The following is a 15,849-nucleotide window of genomic DNA, read 5'->3' on the forward strand; positions in this document are numbered from 1 at the left end:
ACCAGTACTTTCCTATATCCTTCCTGAATCTGAATTTTTCCAACTTAAAACCATTGCTGCGAGTCCTGTCTAGGCTAGATATTTTCAGCACACTATTTACATCCCCTTTATTTATTCCTGTCTTCCACTTATACACCTCAATCATATCCCCCCTAATTCTACGTCTTTCTAGAGAGTGCAGTTTCAGGGCCCTTAGTCTATCCTCATAGGGAAGGTTTCTGATACATGGGATCATCTTTGTCATCCTCCTTTGTACATTTTCCAGAGAATTTATATCCATTCTGTAATACGGTGACCAAAACTGTGCAGCATAATCTAAATGAGGCCTAACCAAGGATGTATAGAGTTGAAGAACAACCTGAGGACTCCTATTATTTATGCTTCTTGATATGAAGCCAAGGATTCTATTAGCTTTATTGCGAACACTTATGCACTGTTGTCTTGGTTTCAGATTACTGCTAACCAGAACTCCTAAATCTTTTTCGCAATCCGTAATATTAAGATCTACATTATTTAGTTTATATGTGGCATGGTTATTGTCCTGTCCAACATTTAGAACTTTGCATTTGTCTATATTAAACTGCATCTGCCACTTCTCCGACCACTGCATCAGTCTATTCAAATCTTCCTGGAGTGCTCGAATGTCCTCGTCAGAATGAATTCGACGGCCTATTTTGGTGTCATCGGCAAACTTGCCGATGTCGCTCTTTATGCCCTCATCTATGTCGTTTATGTAGATTGTGAACAGCAGGGGGCCCAACACTGACCCCTGTGGAACACCGCTCGTGACGCTTCCCCACTCTGATTTCTCCCCATTTATGCAAACTCTCTGCTGCCTATTTGTCAACCATGCCTCTATCCAGGAAAAAATTTCTCCTCCTATTCCATGTGCTTTAATTTTCCTCAATAGTCTCTGATGTGGGACCCTGTCAAAAGCCTTACTGAAGTCCATATACACAATATCATATTCATTACCATGATCTACCTCCTCAAATACCTTAGTGAAAAAAGTTAATAAATTCGTAAGGCAGGAACGCCCCTTTGTAAAACCATGCTGAGATTCGTTGATTAATTTATGCTTTTCAAGGTGGCTACGAACTGCCTCGGCAATTATTGATTCCATAAATTTTCCCACTATGGAGGTTAGGCTTATTGGTCTATAGTTCGAAGCTAAGGACCTGTCACCTGTTATATGGTGCATACTTACCACATAGACCCATTCTCTCATAGGTAGGCCCAAATTTATCTCTCACATCTTATCCTGATTGAGCTGAGCTCATGGCACTGTACTACAGGGCCAACACTGACTTCAAAGCCGATATACAATGGGACCGGCACTGAAAGGGTTAAGAAAGTTTCACTAGTAGAGCTTTACAGATCTTCTGACTCAGAATAAAAGTTATTCTGAGTCAACGCTGTCACTCACAGTAGTTTACATCTCATCTTTCCTTCACAGTAATTTGCAGTAAAAATTACTTCAATTTACAGTAAAATTACTATAAATTACTGTAAAATTACTCTCCTATTGTACATTTAGAGAGCTACTGGACTTTCAACATCTTCATTTTTATTTGCAGTAGAGTGCTGAACCATTTTACAGGTTACAATATTCTGGTAGTCTGGTAGTCATCTGAATCAATACACCAAATCGCTCATTCTTAATTTTGTCCGTCATGTTACAATTACCAAAAGTAAATTTTATAATATGGAAACTAGGGACAATCAGAAATGAAGTGCACCTTCTCTCCCCATTAGTCTGTTAAGTCGAGGATTTGATGTATTGTTAGTACAGTGGACCCCCGAGTTTCGTGATTAATCCGTTCCAGAGAGCCCGCCGAAGGTCGAAATTCACGAAACTAGAAACCATTTTCCCCATAAGAAATAATGGAAATAAAATTAATCCGTTCCAGACACCCAAAAATATTAAAATAAAATATTTTTTTTTCAAATTAAATAAAGATTTACATAATGAAAACAATCAGAAATCAAGTACATGCATTTAAAATAAATAATAATAACATTACACTTACCTTTACTGAAGACTTCTGGGTGGATGGAAGATGGGAGGAGGTGATAGGAGGAAGGTGTACACTATTGTTTGGCAGGAGAATCTCCTTCCATTAGGACTTTAGGTAGCAAGTCCTTATCTGGGGTTACTTCCCTTCTTCTTTTAATGCCACTGGGAACAACTTCAGAGTCACTGGACCCCTGGCGCACAAAATATCTATCCAGAGAGGTCTTTTTCTGGCGTTTCTTTAAGATTTCCCTGAAGTGGGACACAACACTGTCATTGTACATGTTGCAGATACAGCTTGTTTCAGCTTGGTCAGGGTGATACTTTTCAACAAAACTTTGCAACTCATTCCACATTCCACACATGTCCTTAATCACTGAAGAAGGCACCTCATCCACTCCCTCTTCCTCCTCCTCTGAAGCAAGTTCCTCGGCTGTGGTCTGATGCTGTTCCAGTTGAAGCTCTTGCAGTTCGTCAGTGGTTAGCTCTTCCCTGTGGTCCTCCACCAACTCTTCCACATCCCCGTCACTCACTTTATTTACCAAAGGGCTTGCACTAGCTTTCCTTGAGTCCATGATGACTTATTTAGCAGTTGCAAGAACAAAAAACAATGGATTATTATGAAATGTATTGTATGAACCCGCGGGGTGATGGTCACATGTTGGTAAACAATGGCACACTGAGCATGAATGGCATGGGAGACTGGCTTTGTGTGCGCGGTGATGGGCAGACGGGTACCGGACGGTCGCTGAAACACGAGTTTTTTCACGAAACTCGAGGTTAAATTTTTCCCAAGAAAACTAGCCGAAGTTCGAATTTCGCGAAAGTCAAGGCTGCCGAAACTCGGGGGTCCACTGTATGTGAATGCTGATGGGAATAATTCCTCATACACAATTGTACAGAATTTTTGTTCACTATATATTTTCCTCATGCCAATTTTATCAACAAGTTTTTTGTTTAAAATGGCATCTGTGATTTTTGATAACAGCCTCCTTGTTCATCTGCTATCCTATTCTCCGTCTTACTCTTAATTCTTTCAATAATAACTCTACCATACACTTTACCAGGTACACTCAACAAACTTATCCCCCTATAATTTTTGCACTCTCTTTTGTCCCCTTTGCCTTTATACAAAGGAACTATGCATGCTCTCTGCCAATCCCTAGGTATCTTACCCTCTTCCATACATTTATTAAATAATTGCACCAACCACTCCAAAACTATATCCCCACCTGCTTTTAACATTTCTATCTTTATCCCATCAATCCCGGCTGCCTTACCCCCTTTCATTTTACCTACTGCCTCACGAACTTCCCCCACACTCACAACTGGCTCTTCCTCACTCCTACAAGATGTTATTCCTCCTTGCCCTATACACGAAATCACAGCTTCCCTATCTTCATCAACATTTAACAATTCCTCAAAATATTCCTTCCATCTTCCCAATACCTCTAACTCTCCATTTAATAACTCTCCTCTCCTATTTTTAACTGACAAATCCATTTGTTCTCTAGGCTTTCTTAACTTGTTAATCTCACTCCAAAACTTTTTCTTATTTTCAACAAAATTTGTTGATAACATCTCACCCACTCTCTCATTTGCTCTCTTTTTACATTGCTTCACCACTCTCTTAACTTCTCTCTTTTTCTCCATATACTCTTCCCTCCTTGCATCACTTCTACTTTGTAAAAACTTCTCATATGCTAACTTTTTCTCCCTTACTACTCTCTTTACATCATCATTCCACCAATCGCTCCTCTTCCCTCCTGCACCCACTTTCCTGTAACCACAAACTTCTGCTGAACACTCTAACACTACATTTTTAAACCTACCCCATACCTCTTCGACCCCATTGCCTATGCTCTCATTAGCCCATCTATCCTCCAATAGCTGTTTATATCTTACCCTAACTGCCTCCTCTTTTAGTTTATAAACCTTCACCTCTCTCTTCCCTGATGCTTCTATTCTCCTTGTATCCCATCTACCTTTTACTCTCAGTGTAGCTACAACTAGAAAGTGATCTGATATATCTGTGGCCCCTCTATAAACATGTACATCCTGAAGTCTACTCAACAGTCTTTTATCTACCAATACATAATCCAACAAACTACTGTCATTTCGCCCTACATCATATCGTGTATACTTATTTATCCTCTTTTTCTTAAAATATGTATTACCTATAACTAAACCCCTTTCTATACAAAGTTCAATCAAAGGGCTCCCATTATCATTTACACCTGGCACCCCAAACTTACCTACCACACCCTCTCTAAAAGTTTCTCCTACTTTAGCATTCAAGTCCCCTACCACAATTACTCTCTCACTTGGTTCAAAGGCTCCTATACATTCACTTAACATCTCCCAAAATCTCTCTCTCTCCTCTGCATTCCTCTCTTCTCCAGGTGCATACACGCTTATTATGACCCACTTCTCGCATCCAACCTTTACTTTAATCCACATAATTCTTGAATTTACACATTCATATTCTCTTTTCTCCTTCCATAACTGATCATTTAACATTACTGCTACCCCTTCCTTTGCTCTAACTCTCTCAGATACTCCAGATTTAATCCCATTTATTTCCCCCCACTGAAACTCTCCTACCCCCTTCAGCTTTGTTTCGCTTAGGGCCAGGACATCCAACTTCTTTTCATTCATAACATCAGCAATCATCTGTTTCTTGTCATCCGCACTACATCCACGCACATTTAAGCAACCCAGTTTTATAAAGTTTTTCTTCTTCTCTTTTTTAGTAATTGTATACAGGAGAAGGGGTTACTAGCCCATTGCTCCCGGCATTTTAGTCGCCTCATACGACACGCATGGCTTACGGAGGAAAGATTCTTTTCCACTTCCCCATGGACAATAGAAGAAATAAAAAAGAACAAGAGCTATTTAGAAAAAGGAGAAAAACCTAGATGTATGTATATATATATATGCATGTGCGTGTCTGTGAAGTGTGACCAAAGTGTAAGTAGGAGTAGCAAGATATCCCTGTTATCTTAGCGTGTTTATGAGACAGAAAAAGAAACCAGCAATCCTACCATCATGCAAAACAGTTACAGGTTTTTGTTTCACAGTCATCTGGCAGGACGGTAGTACTTCCCTGGGTGGTTGCTGTCTACCAACCTACTACCAAAATCAATAAAAGATAAATTAACATCACTCTCATAATTGCTGCAGTGCTAAAATGTTTGATTAATGGAAATGCAGATAAGAATACATTTACTTTAATGAATACTTTTTATAATGTTTGCTCATTGTAGATTCTTGTTTACTTATGATGGGGTGCTGCTATGATAAGAGGAAGCAAATACTACTGGGTTACTCTGGAGTGTCAGCTGGTGTATCTCCTACTTTAGGTGGGCTAGTCAAGACTTGATCAATCAGTCCTATTTCCTTAGCTTCACTTGCTTCCATAAACTTATCACGTTCCATCATCGGGGCTGCAATGGAGATGTAATATTTGTGATTGTTTTTTTCATATTAAGGAATAGTACTTTGTAACAGTTAACCTAAGACATTAAAACTAGTAAAATTGTTACTTCTAACAAGATTTAGATTTTGCCACCGAAGTGGCTAGTTTATTGTGCACCCCATATCCATCCTGTGGACGGTAGCGCGAGAGCATATGGATACACAAAAGGCCTAGGAACTAGGCCCCAAAGGGTTAACAGGAATACATATGGATTTATATCTACATATCTATAGTTCACTTATCTGTTACAAGCAATTTTAGGAAATTTGCTTAGTATATCTGGTATCTTATTTTCATTAATAAGATATCTTGACATGTCACATAGGTTATTATACTGTCTGTCTCTGTATTCCTCAATAAGTGGACAATTAAGCACATAGTGTTCAAGAGAGTGACCATATGGCTGATCACATAATTTACATTTAGTTTGATCATCATCTGTGTGTCTCCCAAACTGCCAGAAGTACTTGTAACCAAGCCTAAGCCTGGCCACTACAACATCAGTCAGTCTGTTCACATTGCAAGTTGCTCCATAAACATACTTATCTACGTTCATGTTATCATAGTGGGTTATAGATCTACTCAGGCTTCTAACTGCATTCCTATAACAATCATTTTCATTATTTACTTCTCTCCTAATATTATTCCTAATGCTAGACACAGTTATACCAAAGTTATATTCTACATTCTCCTTCTCGATACTCTTCTTGGCTAACATATCAACTTTATCATGAAGGAGTAATCCAATGTGTGATGGGATCCATAGCAATTGTACATTAATTCCTTTGTCCCTAATTTTTGAGTATCTATACCTGGCTTCCCCAATGAGCATGTTGTTGGAGTCATTATATGAGCCAAGAGCCTTCAATGATGACATAGAATCAGTAATGATGATAGAGTCAAGCTCAGTGTCATAGGTTAGCTTTAGCGCCATTAGGATTGCAAACAATTCAGTTTGCAGTGTAGACGCCCAGTTGTTAATTCTTATACCTAACTCAACAAATTTATTATCGTTCTTAACTAGGGAGGTGGCAACAAGAGCAGATGCAGCCCTGCCAGAAGACTCCTGTTTAGATCCATCAGTGTATATAACTTGTGATAACTTGTTACTACCAGCTACGTGAGAAATTTCTTCTTGAGCAGTTGCTCTAACAAGAGATTTAACCCTTTGACTGTTTCAGGCCCCTCTCTGAAACTGTCATTCTATGTCGCTCAATTTTTGAAAAAAAAAAAATTATTTTTTCTTATGAAATGATAGAGAATCTTTTCCCGATGGTAATGACACCAAAAGTTCGAAATTTGGTCGAAAACTAGTGGAATTATGCTCCCGCGAAGTTAGCGGTCTCGGCGACATATGCGTATCGGCGATTTCGCCGACTTTGAGCCCAATTTTCAGCCAATTCCATTGTTCCAGTTGACCAAACTCATAGCTATTTCTTTAGAACTCCATTTTATCTATCAGCTGAGTACAAGAAACCTCCCATTTACTAATTTGGACTACCCATTATGGTGGTCAGGAATTGGCAATTTGGCCAATTTCACGCAAAATAAAAAAGATGCCAATTTCAAAATAGGGTCCAGAATAAACAAGGTAGACATTCGTGGCACTAAAATAACATATGCTCTGTTCATTAGTCACATCTCTAGGCCCCTCTTATATTATTATTGCTTTCTATTTTGATTTTTTATTCATACAAAAAAATACAAAATTTACTGTTATGCAGACGACTGCATTATTGTAAAAATGGTATAAATAATATCAGTGCACTAGTGAAAGAATATTAGACTCCCCAGTTGACGTGTATTGGACGTGTGGTGTGATTTATGTACTCTTGAACATTGGTAAAAATCGAACATTTCCGCTACTTTGAGCTCAGTTTCAAGGTCGTTTTCATCGTAAAAGTAATGAAAATCATCTCTATTTCTGTAATATGTTTTCCATTTTATCACCTAAGACCAAGAAAACGCGAATACAACGATAAATACTATACGAAAATACACGTCAAAGTCGGCGTTTTATTCCAAAAAAACGATCAGAGTTTTTTTTTTCTCATTACGCAATGTGTGCTGCAGGATTTTTTTTATGTGGTGCACACTGATCACACAGACCCATTCTCTCACATGTGGGCCTACCAGCTTTCTCCCACTTGATTTGAAGCCGCTAGAATTATTGAGTATATATACGTCAGAAACATTGGCTCGTAAGACGTATTTATACGTCGAAAACAGTCAAAGGGTTAAGGAAGGGATTACTAGCAATGAGCTTCTTGGGAGGGACTTGTAGGTATGTGATATTAACCCTTTCAGGGTCCATCCCGTAGATCTACGGCTGGTCGGTGAGTGTCCAAACCGTAGATCTACGCCAAAATTCTAGCGCCATCAAATTTAGCGCGAAAGCGCTCATAGGCCTACATATGAGAGAATGGGTCTGCGCCGTGGGTGTGCGCCATAAACAAAAAATCTAGGCGCCTGCATAGCATTGTGGGAACGCCGGCTCAGTCACTCTTGTTCACCATGCCTCGTCGCAAGTCAGCTCTCACTCCCCGGAAAATTGGGACTCTCCTCTTCCTGTCTGATAGTTCTGACACTGATGGAAGTGGAAATGAAGACGAATTCTACGGCTTTGATAAGTTAGTGACCGAAAATAATGACCAGGATATCGATAATAGTGCAGAAAACCCCGACGATCCTCGACCTTCTACCTCTGGTGTGGGCACTCGTGACTCACGGTCGGGTGTTCCTAAACGTAAGAGAAAACTAATATTTTCCCATGGCCTGGCCTCTGACTTCAGTAATGACGATGATTCTGACGTGGATTGTGATTTTATTGCGCTCGACGATCATTCGAGTAGTGATAGTGAGGAAACATATTCACCAGTGAAGCGTCGGTATGTTTGCCGCCGCATGCGCTCGGGTAGTGTACCCTATGCTGTGCCCAGGGGACGGAGTACATCCCGGAGTACATCCCGGAGTACATCCCGTGGCCCTACACCCGTTTTAGGTAGTGATAGTGAGGATGATGTGGCTACACTTGGCATGGATGGGCCACAGACATCAGTGGATGGTGTTAGTGGGGCTGGTGGTGGTAGTGGCACCGCCATGCGTGACTCGCTGTGCCACGCGGGGACCCACGCTGCTGACTCGTCAGTTCAAGGACAAAGCGGAGCGTCACCCACCAGCCCGCCACAACCACCCGTACAACCAGCCTATGATGTCCAGTATCCACCAGCAAACCGTATCTGGGACTGGCAGCAAAATACCAATTTTGTTCCCAGCCCTCACCACTTTGATGACTCTCAAAGTGGAATTCTACCTACCTGTCCCCTTGGAACCATGGCCAATGAACTGGAATTCTTTGAATTATTCTTTGACCAGCCATTGATGGAAATTATTGTCAGGGAAAGTAATAAGTATTTTCAGTACACCATGGCAAATACGATCTTATCACCACAGTCAAGACTACACAGGTGGAAAGAGACGACTGTTGCAGAAATGTATTTGCTTTTTGCAACAATAATGCTTATGCCTCACGTCTATAAGCATAATATAAAAGCATACTGGTCCACAGATCGGCTAATTTGTACCCCATCCTTCAGTGAAATAATACCAGTGAACAGGTTTATCTTACTGTTACGTATGTTGCACTTCTCTGACAAAACCAGGCCTGACAGAAGTGACAGGTTATACAAGATTAGAAATGTTTTCATGTATCTCAAACAAAAGTTCAGGATATACTTTTATCCATTCAAGAATCTTGTAATTGACGAGTCTTTGATTTTGTTCAAAGGTAGACTGTCATTCAAGCAGTATATACCGAGCAAGAGGAACCGTTTTGGTATAAAATTGTTTGTACTCTGTGATTGTGACAGTGGCCTGGTGTTGGATATTGTTGTATACACGGGTAGTAAAACATTGAAAGATACCAAGATGTTATTGGGTATATCAGGTGACGTAGTGAGAAACATGATGGCACCTTATCTTGGTAAGGGCCATACATTATATACCGATAACTGGTACACAAGCCCATTACTCAGTGATTTCATGCGAGTGAACAAGACAGATGTGTGTGGCACAGTGCGTTCTAATCGTAAACATATGCCCAGGCTCAACGCAGGTGTTCGTGGTGATGACGTGCAGGTGTTTACTGCCAATGACATCATGGCATTACGGTGGCATGACAAACGAGATGTCACATTGTTGACAACCATTCACCATAATGAAATGCAAGACAGTGGCAAAGTTGATCGAGTGACTAATGAACGTATTCGAAAACCAGTGACAGTGATTGATTATACACAAAACATGCGCTTGGTTGACAAGTGTGACATGCAGATTGGTTTTGTTGACTGTGTTCGTAAGAGTTACAAGTGGTACATGAAACTTTTCTTCCATCTCATTGACATTTCAATGCTGAATGCATATAATATGTACCAAATAAAGACTGGTAACAGACCACCGTATGGTGAATTTTGTTTGTCTGTTGTCAGACAACTCATAATGAAGTACCAGGTAACAACACCTGCAATACAACATGGTCCTCGAATTCATCACAATATACCCAAGCGTTTGAGGAGAGAAGGTGATCATTTCATAATACAGCTTCCTTCAACTCAAAAGAAATTTGCTCAGAAGAGATGCATCGTCTGTGCACAAACAAAACGACGGCAACAAAGACGCAAAGACACTCGGTTTATGTGTGAGGAATGTAAGGTGCCTCTGTGCATGGTGCCTTGTTTCAAGGAGTTCCACAAGCTCCAGCAGTTCTAAAACCATGTCCAGTGATTGTAAATATGTAAATATATGATAGAACATTAGTATTATACAATATTTGTGCATGTTTATTGTAATAAACAACAGTGGTAAACAATAATATGATAATAACTTTAGTGCGGTTATTGTGTTCAATACAGTGAGTATATATATATCAATTATATACAGTATTGGTCTCTCAGGCCCCAAATGTTAGTAGGAATAGAAAAAAATTGGAAAAGAAAAGAAAAAACAACTAAAACAACAAAATAATATAATACGCGTATGTGGAATTCGTCGATGTTGCCGCCACCACATCATTTTCTACAAACTTCTTGGCACTGTATCTCGGTAAGTACTGATCAGATTCTAATTTTTTTTGTTTTATTACCTTCACAAAAATATGCTCTTTAATTCTGTAAGAAAAAATAATTTTTTTTTTTTTCAAAATTTCTTGGACACTGGTGCGTGACTTCAGATTTTGGCCTTGGACCCTGAAAGGGTTAAATGAACACATCTTCCATGGAGGGGTGAAATGCTCTTGTTGCCTACAGTGATACAGTTCATGCAGGTTATAAAACTTAATGCAATTGCACGTTTTCACAATCCATTTAGATCTGTGTGTATTTACCTCTAGACACTTGGTAAGATTCACTGTGACAGTGTCTGGTTCGTTTCTCAACATTCTAATACCGAGTACAGTGTTAATTTCAACAATCCTATCACTGATACTAGAAATACCAAGCTCCTTCCTCATGTTAAGAACTTTTGTAGATCTGGGACAGCCAAGAATAATCCTGAGAGCTTCATTTTGCATTAACTCCAAGGGTCGGAGAGAACTTTCTTTAGCTAATATCAACATGGGAGCAGCATAATCAATTAAGGACCTAACATAGGCTATGTACATCATTCTCACGATTCTCACATTTGCACCATAGTTGGGATTGTAGCCAGCAACAGCTTTGAGAGCATTTAGCCTAGCTTTACATTTCTTGTTTAGTTGTGGCATAGTGGATTTGTTAAAGGGTACATCTACACCAAGATATCTGTAAGTTTTAACGTAGCTAATGATTTCACCCTGCAAATAGATGGGTGGGGGATGTCGTTTGCTTGTTAATATCTTAGTTTTAGAGGAAGATATTATGAGGCCTAGTCGATTACAAATTGCTTGAACTTCATTAAGAATGGTATTCATCTTATGCCCTGTTGTATGGATCATGATATCATCAGCATAGCTTATAGCTATATGTTTAGGTGAGGCAGGTAGAGCATTTAGGAGAGCATTAATCAGAATATTAAATAGCATGGGACTAAGAACTCCTCCCTGTGGTGTACCTAAAGACATTTCTTTAGAATCACTTCTGAAGCCTTGGTAAAGGACAGAGGATACTCTATTTGACAGGTATCCTATTATCCAGCAGAGTAAGCTACCACCAATATTCATTTTGGCTAGTTCATGTAGTATAAAGGTTCTGTTCGCAATATCAAATGCAGATTTTAGATCAAGAAAAGTGGTAAAACTAGTAGAGGTGTGTGCAGTGAGAAAGGTGGAAATACAGTTCTGCACACTTTTACCTTTCATGAACCCATAGAGGTAGGGGGAGAGTTGATCTCTGATTCTGTAGTACAGTCTGTTAAGCATCATTCTTTCAAAAGTTTTACAAAGACAACTAGTTAAGGAGATCGGCCTAAATGTATCAGGCTGTTGGGGCTTAGGGATAGGCACAATGAGACTATTGGTCCAGGAAGTAGGAAGAACGCCCTCAATGTAACTGAGATTATACAGTGCCAACAAAGGGTTATCAGGCACGTGCCTTAGAGTTCTGAGAATATCATAGGTTATACCATCCTCTCCAGGAGCAGTTGATCGACCTTTGGTTAATGCATTATCTAATTCATACTCGGTAAAGAGGCAATCACTCTCATCAATATTTTGGCTCATAAAATTAATCAGTTTCAACATTTCTTCAGAAGTACTCTCTAAATTTTTTCTAATATGAGATGGAAGGCTTTCATGCCTGGATGTTTTGGACCAGTCATTTATGAGGTCATTTGCTTTTTCAAGAGGAAAGGGATGAGCAACATTGCCAGTCTTTTTCCTGGTTATTTTATTTATACCTTTCCAAGCCAAACTCAAAGGGGTGGACCTATTTAATCCACTAACAAACTGTTCCCATTCCTGTTGCCTAAGTTCTTCCTTTCTATTCCTTGCATTTGTTAGTGCAGCTTGGAACGTTCTGAGCAGGTCTGGGGTTCTACATTCACGGTATGCTTTACCAATCCTCCTAGCTGCATGTGTTAGATTGCGCAGCTGTGGATCATTATAGTATTTACATTGGTTTTTATTGTTATTTATAGTGGAGGGTTTTTGTTTCCTATTCCTGCCCACTTGATCTGTGAGAACACTCTCAATAGTGGTAATTAAATCATCATTAAATTTTTGTGTGCCAATGGGCTCGTAATTCTTATACCATTGATCCAAGTGGTTAATAAAGTTGTCTCTGTGTTCTGGTTTGAGAATAAGTTTCCTCCTTCTGTATTTAGCTCCTTGATTGCTGGAGATGTGATCAAGATTGACAGTTGTTAGTCTTGGGAAGTGATCAGATAGAAGATCATCAACTATGACAGAGTCATGCATCGTATATGATGTATTAAATCCAAGACACAGATCTAGTATGCCACCATATATGTGAGTAGGCTCAGTAGTGCCCACAATTCGAACATTATCATGCTCATTTAGCAATCTCACTAGTTTAGTTCCATTGGTGTTTGTTATAGACCCACCAATACAGTATTCTTATGTCTGGCATTAAAATCTCCAAGAATGATGGTAGGTTCACTATTGATGCGATCTGGTAAAGCATCAGGTCGAAGCTGGTTCGCTGGGGCATAGAGATTAAAAATGTTTATGGAAAAATCGCCTGCATATACTTTGACACCATGATACTGCATGTTAACTCGACTCTGCAAGGAAAGGAGTGAATGTGGCAAGCTCTTTCTGACATACATCACACAACAGTTGGTTGACCTTAGGTTATAAGCTGCATATCCAGGCAAGTTTGGTGGAGGTGCTCCATCTTTCAATCTACACTCCTGCAAACAGATGACATCAATATTCTTGGTTGCACTAATATGATGTAAGTCAGGCAACCGCTTCCTGATGGAAGCAATGTTCCATGAAAAGATTTGTAATGTATCCATTGTAGTGAGTTATTACAATCTCTTGCTCATAAGATGGTAAAACTATTATGCTTTGACTACAGTGTGCAGATACTTAAGAGCAAATAGCATAGTTTGTACGTCTTTATCTTCAGGACCTTTATTTTTAAGCATTTTTCGGCATTTTGGCAGCCAGTGATAAGGCAAGTCTTGAAGGCAAGAGTTATGGGCTTCTTTCTCACAAATTGCTGGAAGCTGAACGGAGATTGCTGCACTTTTGACATCATCACCATGCTCAAGAGCACCATCCTGATTACATATATTTATTAAACTTGTCAGGATCTGTTCAAGATGCTCAATTTTTTTCTGGAAAGTTGTTATAATATGAGGAAGGTCAGGCGAATCCAATGCCTCTCCGGAGGATGGCACTTCTGGGTTAGTGCTTTCTTTAACACCTATCACCTTAACAGGTACCATGGTTACATTAGTGTTCTCTGTTTCATCATTCATTGCAGGTAGGTCCTGTGCATCTGACTCATCTCCAATTTCCAGGGAGGTTACCTGTGTGGTGTCCGTCTGACTGTTGTAGTTGTGTGTATTGGGAGAAATGACAAACTCATCCCCATATTCAGGTGTAGCCATAGGTATCTGTAGTGGCATACCAGTAGTTCCATATGTGCTAGCAGGGATGGCTAGCTCCTCCACAGCTGGTGTGTGTGATGGCATTCTGGTATCACCAGAATTGTTTGCAGTGAGGTGGGGTTCTTGCACACTTTGCAGAGGTTCAGTCTCAGATCTGGCTGTGGTAGACTGGATGGCCCCATCCTCAGTTACCATTAAAGGACTGTTATCAGGTTTACATCGAAGGTTGTTTGGGTTCTGACTGCAGTCCTTGTGGGAAACTGTAACCCCAACTTCTTTACAGTTAATACACTTAAATTTTCGGCTGTCAGGGCCTACTGTGCATTCTCTAGTGGAATGTTTCCCAGCACACTTACCACACCAAGAATGTAGTATTCCACAGTCTACTGCAACATGGCCATAGTGCTGGCATTTGTAACACCTACGTTTAGGGGGTAGGTACACTTCGATGTTCAGGAAACGTAAACCATGCACCCAGATACAGTGGACCCCCGGTTAACGAACTTTTTTCATTCCAGTAGTATGTTCAGGTGCCAGTACTGACCGAATTTTTTCCCATAAGGAATATCGTGAAGTAGATTAGTCCATTTCAGACCCCCAAAAATACACGTACAAACGCACTCACATAAATACACTTACATAATAGGTCGCATTTGGAGGTGATCGTTAAGCGGGGGTCCACTGTATTCCGGGGGAGGGGCACAGGACCTACCCAACTGGCAATAATTTGGGATTTTCCTTTAAGTCTTTTAGGCTTGATGATATGCTCACTTAGAGTCAGATGGGATGGGTCCATGCAGAGAGGGTATCCAAAGATTATGATACTGACCCATTTTTTAAAGTGGTGAGTGTCTGATGGAGGTCGGAGCAGCTTAATATCCCCATAAGGTGTACTAAGTAGATCATTAATCAGCTCTTTATTCTGTTCCACAAACACAAAGTTGTGTGTGTTTTTCCTAAATTGGATCCTTGAGTTAGGATGCTTGTTTACAGCTTCCATTAGCCATGCACACTTAGCAGGCAGCGGGGTGTTGTCAGGGAAGTTCAGCTTAACACATTCTTCCTTTGAAGAAAGACTTCTTGCAGCCTCTGTGCACCAAGGACATTTAGTATCACATTGTGTACGAGTCAAGTGAGTCTGACTACGTCGACGCTCTAGCCCTTTCTCACTTTTTCTCTTTTGTTTACTTTTAAAGGTCTGGAAGCTATCTTCATTTCCATCACCTGCAGAAATAGGTTCCTCTATGACAGTTGCCATGTTTGCCAGTGATGATATCTGGTGTAAGACTCACAACACAAGAATTCCTCGCTTATCTTTCCCTTATAGCTTATGCAAGAGCAAATATTCACTAAAAAGTCAGAAGTCCAAAATAGATCACAAGACACAAGTGCTCAAGTTCAATGAACACCTCCAACCATACTCAACCCAGACCACCACCACTCAATACGACACACACCCCACCAAAAACACACTCAGAGACCTCTTGTATGTGTGGTAATAATATGGTACATATAATGATATAATGGATGGTACAGGCGAGGTCTTACACCTTATCACAAATTACAAAGATGAAAAGAGAGAGAGAGAGAGAGAGAGAGAGAGAGAGAGAGAGAGAGAGAGAGAGAGAGAGAGAGAGAGAGAGAGAGAGAGAGAGAGAGAGAGAGAGAGAGAGAGAGAGAGACAAAGTAGGTAATATTGAGCATAAAATTAGAATTCTGACATACATCACATTAAACATGAGGTTCAAATTCAATGATAACTTCCACTTGAGTTAGTTCAGGCTACTGCCACCTAATGTACCTCACT

The 15,849-nt window shown here is 40.0% G+C and overlaps 1 protein-coding gene across 1 annotated transcript in view; it reads right to left on the reverse strand.

Moving 5' to 3' along the window:
* Positions 1-5,108: 5,108 nt before the first annotated feature.
* LOC138851208 (ATP-dependent Clp protease proteolytic subunit-like) overlaps positions 5,109-15,849 on the reverse strand; it is a 193,088-nt gene continuing 182,347 nt past the window's right edge. The window contains exon 5 of the mRNA XM_070080055.1: positions 5,109-5,460. Within this exon, the coding sequence (XP_069936156.1) occupies positions 5,339-5,460 (122 nt within the window). The 3' untranslated portion in view covers positions 5,109-5,338. The remainder of the gene's footprint in view (positions 5,461-15,849) is intronic.

The sequence above is a fragment of the Cherax quadricarinatus genome, unplaced genomic scaffold (genome assembly GCF_038502225.1).
Source record: "Cherax quadricarinatus isolate ZL_2023a unplaced genomic scaffold, ASM3850222v1 Contig112, whole genome shotgun sequence".
Lineage (NCBI taxonomy): Eukaryota > Metazoa > Arthropoda > Malacostraca > Decapoda > Parastacidae > Cherax > Cherax quadricarinatus.